At 35.1% G+C, this 6,395-nt stretch overlaps 1 protein-coding gene across 2 annotated transcripts; it reads left to right on the forward strand.

Moving 5' to 3' along the window:
* Window positions 1-427: 427 nt before the first annotated feature.
* Window positions 428-5,295, forward strand: LOC129942116 (exonuclease 3'-5' domain-containing protein 2). 2 transcript variants are annotated; one of them, XM_056050927.1, is made up of 8 exons: window positions 428-722; window positions 785-1,261; window positions 1,326-1,592; window positions 3,879-4,250; window positions 4,310-4,465; window positions 4,521-4,688; window positions 5,036-5,125; window positions 5,215-5,295. In XM_056050927.1, exons 1-8 carry the CDS (start codon window positions 517-519, stop codon window positions 5,243-5,245), a joined length of 1,767 nt encoding a protein of 588 aa, XP_055906902.1. In that variant the 5' UTR covers window positions 428-516; the 3' UTR covers window positions 5,246-5,295. The 2 variants fall into 2 exon arrangements, with proteins under 2 accessions (XP_055906902.1, XP_055906903.1); XM_056050928.1 differs by lacking the exon at window positions 5,215-5,295 and having other exon boundaries at window positions 5,036-5,202.
* The last annotated feature ends 1,100 nt before the right edge of the window (window positions 5,296-6,395 follow it).

Genomic DNA, 6,395 nt, shown 5'->3' on the forward strand with positions numbered 1-6,395 from the left:
ATGTATCATAAACCAAATAGAAACTATATTGCTATCGTTTTGTTAAGAATTTGTGTGGATATATGTCTTCAAACGTATATAAACTCACATTTTGTAATTCATTCGTCGTTCGTTGGTCGCGCTCATGTGAATACTACTTTAACCTAAAAAAATCATTCTTGTTTTTGTTTCAGTGGTGAATGGTGTTTGGCTGTGGCTCCTTGTCAAACTTTTTTGCGACGAATTAAAAACTCTCATGTGAAAGAAATGTCAAAATCGACGAATATTCGTTCATTCGTTGGTTGTTGGTCGTGCTCATGTGAATTGTGCTTTAGAGCTCAGAAATATAAACTGACATATTTTATCGGCAGTTGTTCAAATTTGACAGATTTGTCAATTATTTTGAAAACTGACCTATTTATTTTTTATTGCATGAGTACGAAGTGTCATTTTTTCCAAATGTAAAGTTAAGTTTAGCAAATACCACGGAAACAATAGACCAAATTTGTTTTTATTTTTCACTTAATTTTTTGTTTCATGCCTGAAGGTAAAAAAATTGTAATCCCTAATGCCGCATTGGTGACAATCGGTGTAGGCCTAGCGTGTGTTATTTTTAAAAACCGCAGCAAAATTATACAAAGCCTCAAGTATGCGTACGACTTTCGAAACCCGCTGCGGCACAAGCATATCGAAGTGATTGAAACTACTGATGACTGCCAAAGAATTGTTTCAACTCTCAAAAAGTTTGTTTACCTCTTCCAATCAAAACACTGTAATAAAAATACTTAATTTACTTAATTTTTAGACATTGCAATGAATACAGAGTTTTGGGATTCGATTGTGAATGGGTGACGGTAGGTGGGAAACGCCGACCAACAGCTATGCTGCAATTAGCCACACACAAGGGTCTCTGTGCTTTGATACGTCTTTGCAGTCTTAAAACAATTCCCATAAGTCTTCGGGAACTTCTCGAAGATGACAAAGTCATTAAAGTTGGTATTGGTGCACATGATGATGCTGGGAAATTGTCATTCGACTATGGTGTTGGTGTAGCTAGTACTTTCGATTTAAGATATTTAGCAGCTTTGACTAATAATAAATCGGAAGGTTTGGCTAAAATGTCCAAGTCAATTTTAAATGTTCCTCTAGATAAGAATTGGCGATTAGTTTGCTCGGATTGGGAAGCCTCTAAACTATCAACTTCTCAAATAGAATATGCCGCCAAAGATGCAATGGTTGCTATTGAAATATTCAAAAACTTATCCAATGTACTTAAAAAGAGGTACCTACCTACATTGTATTCTTAAAAAATACAGTTTAGTTATGTGATTTGATATTTTTTACAGACGATTTTGGCAAGGCTATAACAACAATTTGGAATGTGTTCTTCAAGAAATTGACGCATTCTTGGATGTTAGGTTCAAAGAAAGTTTTTCCAAACAGAGCGCACTTGTTGGAAATTCACCTGGTTCAAAAAAACTCGCTCAAATAGGACTTAAAAAACCCCTGAGTAGGGGAATTAGTACAAGATCGAAAACTTTGTATGACAATTGTTTGTTGGAAGCTCCAGATGGTGAGCTGCTCTGCACTTGTGACCGAAAGAAAGCTCAATGGTTAGTATTTAAAATATATTCTAAATATGTGATTGATATCTATGAGATAAAAATGGTTCGGCTTTGGAGTAGTGTCAAAAGTTTGTTGTGGTTTTGGCTAACAGAAAATTCCCTGGTAGCCATCAAGGGTGATTATAGAATTTTTTGTCCAAGAGACTCAATTGGGTTATAGGAGCACCTGCCCAAATATGGGAATTGTACTCAAGTTTTAGACGAATATAGGCTTTATAAATTATAGCCAGATCAGAAGGGGTAAAAAACTTCTTGCACCGTCGTGTGATCACTCCACAACGAGTGGTTTGTAATGCACATACCTAGGACTGATAGCTGCTTAGTCTCCTCGATGCAAGTACCACTCATGGATAGTTGCATTTGGGGAGGGTTACGCGTTTTTAAAGCATTAAATTCTACACGGGTTGAATCTCCATGGAACAATGTTGTCAAGAATTTAATGAGATTATCATACGCTGCCGTCGGTAGTCCACATCCGAAGAACAAGGATGAGAATCTAAAAACGTACATGAAAAGCTGAGGGTACTGTCGTCAGCGAAACAATTTATTGGGTTAGAAGTTTCAGAAATAAGGAAAAGCGTCATCGTTCTTCAAGATATTTCTTAAGCTGAAAATTGATCATCGTTTCCATGACCTTGGAAACAAGGGATGTAAGTGCAATTGAACAATAGTTAGATGGTAAGGAGGATTCGCCTTTTTTAGGGACAGGCTGGACAAATGTAGTTTTCCATCCACTCGGAAAGAAACCTGTAGAATAGGAAAGATACCTCTTCAAGACAATAGCGGGGATACTATCCGGGCCAGCGGATTTGTGAAAGTCAAAATTTGTAAGTACTCTAGTAACTGAACGAGTGCAAAAGAAGATTCGTCAAATAGAATCGTTTACGCTTTCAAGTACAGGCGGAGTCGTCACTCACTGACAGCATCGAATTAACAGTAAACTGTGCTGCAAGCAAATTGGCTCTAAGTAGAAAACTTATAATTGGCAAAGGGAAGTCTAGTTAAAATTAGGAAGTTTATTTAAAACAACATATTTGACTACCGACAAAGTCGAAGAGCTTTGGGACACACAAAAAAGATTAACGGTAGACTACGGTTAATACAGCTTGGAAATTTAAGATCCGTGGGAAAACCCCAACCACCAAGTATCATTTGTACCTTAACATGTGTATTTATAAAAAAACTGAGCAAATTCGCGCTCACTTTCTATAGCCTTCTTTAAAATAGGCTAAATCTACCCAATAAAGTAGAGTGTTACCTTACAAAAACAAAGGGGAAAGAATTACTCGAAAAAAATCGTTTGCTTGCGAAAACATAGGCTCAAAAGTACAGCTTCATGCAGTGGCAGTTTCTTATGTTATCAGATATATATATACTTATACGTATTTTATTTTGTAACACTTACTGTGTTAAAAGTTCTGTTCTTGGATCAGTCTGGTGAAAAGAAAGTGTGAGTGGCAAAACACGATACCGACAGGAAAATTCGGAAGAAAGAACGATCAAACTCTTGGTTAGATGAGACATACCCGAGCTGCATTAACAGCTCCAGCAAGTGGTGTGTGTGTCAAGTGAGGAGTATTTTTTGTCGTGTGTTGTATAATGTGTTTGATGAAATGGGGCCTTAAGTTGCAAAGGCAAGATTCTGCGAGCATTCCAACGCAGTCATTTAATCGCCAGGTACCAAAACGTGGCTTTAACAGGTAGGGTGCAAGTGAAAGTTGTAGTGTACGGAAATATTGCTATTTTAAAAGTCTATTAGAATCTGAAACCCATATTATTCGTATTCAGTATAAGGAACATTTGATTTTGCTCAAAATTGTATTTGCTATAAAATAAAGCTCTATTGAAATAGCCAGTTGCATTCCCCCCTTAAACAATTCAATCATAATACCCATACTAGGAATTCCCATCAGTTTACTCTAGAGCCCAATTTCGGACGTACTGTTAAGTACAGAGATTTTTTCTTTAGCAGCACTACACGAATGTGGAATGCTTCAACAGGCTCAATATTTCCAACTCATTACAATGTGCAGACATTCAAAACCAATGTGCATCGGTTTCTTCTTTCTAATCCTATCCTCCTTTCTTAATTGCTCCCAGTGTGTTAAAACATTATAAGAGTATTCATAACCCCTTTAGTGCAAGAATAATAAAAAAAAGTCATGGGTTTCAACTTCTTTTTTTTACCTTTTTAAGATTGCAGCTTTTGTTTGACTTTATAACAAATAAAAACACAACAATTCAAATTTTTAATTTTAAAATTATTGTTTTAAGGTACGTTGATCAAAATTTAGCTCAACAAGTCAACACAGACCCATACACGGTGCGTTTAAATTTCGAGCCTGCAGGTCGAGCTGTTGGTGAAGTTGGACGTTATTATCAAACACCAAAAGAGAATCAATGTGTGGTATGCGGTAGAAAAGATGCTTATATTCGAAAAAATATAGTTCCTAGAGAATATCGAAAACATTTTCCTGTCGTTATGAAATCACACACCTCTCATGATGTTTTGCTTCTATGTCCACAATGTCATCAAAAAAGCAATATATCAGATTTAAAAGTTCGCACACAATTGGCAAAACACTGTAACGCTCCATATCTAAATGATGAAGGAGGACCTAAAGTTAGTGAAATTCCAGAATTAAAGTAAGTAATCTTGTTTTGATGGTTTTCGTCTGATATGTACTAATTTTTTATATACTTAGACAACTTAGGTCAGCAGCAAGAGCTTTGATGTATAATGGTGAACGTATTCCTCAATGGCGAAAGGAAGAATTAGAGAAAATCGTTTTAAAAAATTATCCTGAAGTTGATAAAGTAAGCACTGCTATGCTGGAAGAATGTTTGAGTATCGATGTTGTGTAAGCTTTATAAACCTTAAGTATGTTTATGGAAGTAATATTGAGCTTTTTTTAGGGAGAGCATTGATGGTTACACACCGCATGGCTTAAAAGTCGTCCAGGAATATCAAGAAAAGTTTGGCGGACTCATTGAGTTGGAGAAACTTTGGCGAGAACACTTTTTGAATGTAATGAAACCGAAGTACCTGCCGAACCTTTGGAATGTTAACCACAATGCTAATAGGTAAGCAAATGTTTGTAAGGTTCTTATTCGATGCGCTTATTTTATAAAAAAAAAATTGAAACAGTCTCGGTTTTGTTGGGTGGATGTGTTATGGTCCTTAAACTACAAGAAGAAAACTTAAAACATTTTATTGAGACGCAATGTGGCTCGATCCAAAAAAAGAATAGAATTATTCCTTAGTTAGATAACTATTTAGACAATGGATTCCATTTAAATTGTGATTTGATTGATTATGTTAATAAAGGTCATTTATTAAGCCAATGCAAATACTTTTATACACAACAACCACATACTCCCGATAAAAATATTACAATATTTTGCTAATATATTTAATTTCTTTTTTACAGATTAGAAATTCGTGCTAATGAAGGACGAATCGAAAAGGATGATATGCTTATTGCTGGGCTTGATCCATCGACTCTAGTCGAAGTCACTAAGTAAAAATAGTTTTTTTTTTTATATAGAGAAACAGATTTTTTTCTAAAGAAACGAAAAATATACATATTTGTATTTGTTTGTTTGTTAGTCCTTTTTGTAGCCACGGAGCAATGTTTTGAGATGGTTTTTTTTGTGGAGGCTCCTACAAGGCTGGAGAGTGTTTTAAGACACTTTATACTGCCGCAAAATATCTCATTCTTAGCTATTTCAAGGAGATCCGCAGGTAAAAATTATAAATGGATTTTCGATATATTTATTTTTTAGTCTCGAAGAACACACAGCGATGAACTAAGTGTTAAGATTTTACGAGAAACAAATTATGATATTCAAGGTGCAGAATTTGTTGCATTTATACCGATGTTATGGTAGTAATCCTGAACATACTGCAAGTGTTTACCCTGATTTACAAAATAACACAGTAATATCGATCAATTTCTCTCTCAAAGGCGATTTTACTATTAGGAAACGACGTTGTTTTGAAAATCAAATCAAACATTGAATGAAGTAGGTGCAGATATGTATGAGGGAGTATTTGTTAGTATACACAGCCATAGACTCAAAATAGAGCACTTCATACCCATTAGAGTTTCTTAACTCGCTTGAGCTGTACGGTGTGCCCTCACGTATGTAAGTTCTAATTGGCGTGCCAGTAATGCTTATGCGAAACTTAGATTCCCGTCGATTATGTAACGGTACAAGGCTTCGTATCAGACAACTTAGGCGATACATTATTTTTACAGCCGCTGAAAAGAGAAAAGGCAAAAATTACTATTATTCGTCGATTTCCAATAATTATTGCTAAGGATTTGCCATTACAATTAAATAATATCATCATTTTAACGATAGGTGGCGTTACGTTTGGTTTCTCTTTCTTTGGATTGTGGAAAGCTAAGCAACTTACTCATATGTACTTGCATCTGAAACTTCTGCATGTGAATTTTTTATTTTCTTTTACCACGTGGGCGAAGCCGCTGGTGACAGTTACTTCTTATAAAATTATTGTACTATAACATTACGCTGTTCTTAATTTTATTTACCTAAACGAATAGAATTCCCAGCAAGCAAATAAGATAAAAACTATGGACTATGATCGGAATTATTTAAAAATGTATCTTAAATGTGGCCAAGTACGAAAAGTAAAGCGTTTATTCCTTCATATCATTTAATAATAACTTATTTAAAAATACTAGGACAAAGATATATGCTACAAACTATCGAAAAACAATCAAGATTAAAATTGTTGCACGAGCACAATTTTGATCACGAAAA

This window comes from Eupeodes corollae, chromosome 1 (assembly GCF_945859685.1).
Source record: "Eupeodes corollae chromosome 1, idEupCoro1.1, whole genome shotgun sequence".
Classification (NCBI taxonomy): Eukaryota; Metazoa; Arthropoda; class Insecta; order Diptera; family Syrphidae; genus Eupeodes; species Eupeodes corollae.

Coding starts and splice junctions, on each gene's coding strand:
- LOC129942116 (XM_056050927.1), top strand. CDS start 517: ATGCCTGAAGGTAAAAAAATTGTAATCCCTAATGCCGCATTGGTGACA. Junction 723..784: donor ATTGTTTCAACTCTCAAAAA/GTTTGTTTACCT, acceptor CTTAATTTTTAG/ACATTGCAATGAATACAGAG. Junction 4,251..4,309: donor AGTGAAATTCCAGAATTAAA/GTAAGTAATCTT, acceptor TTATATACTTAG/ACAACTTAGGTCAGCAGCAA.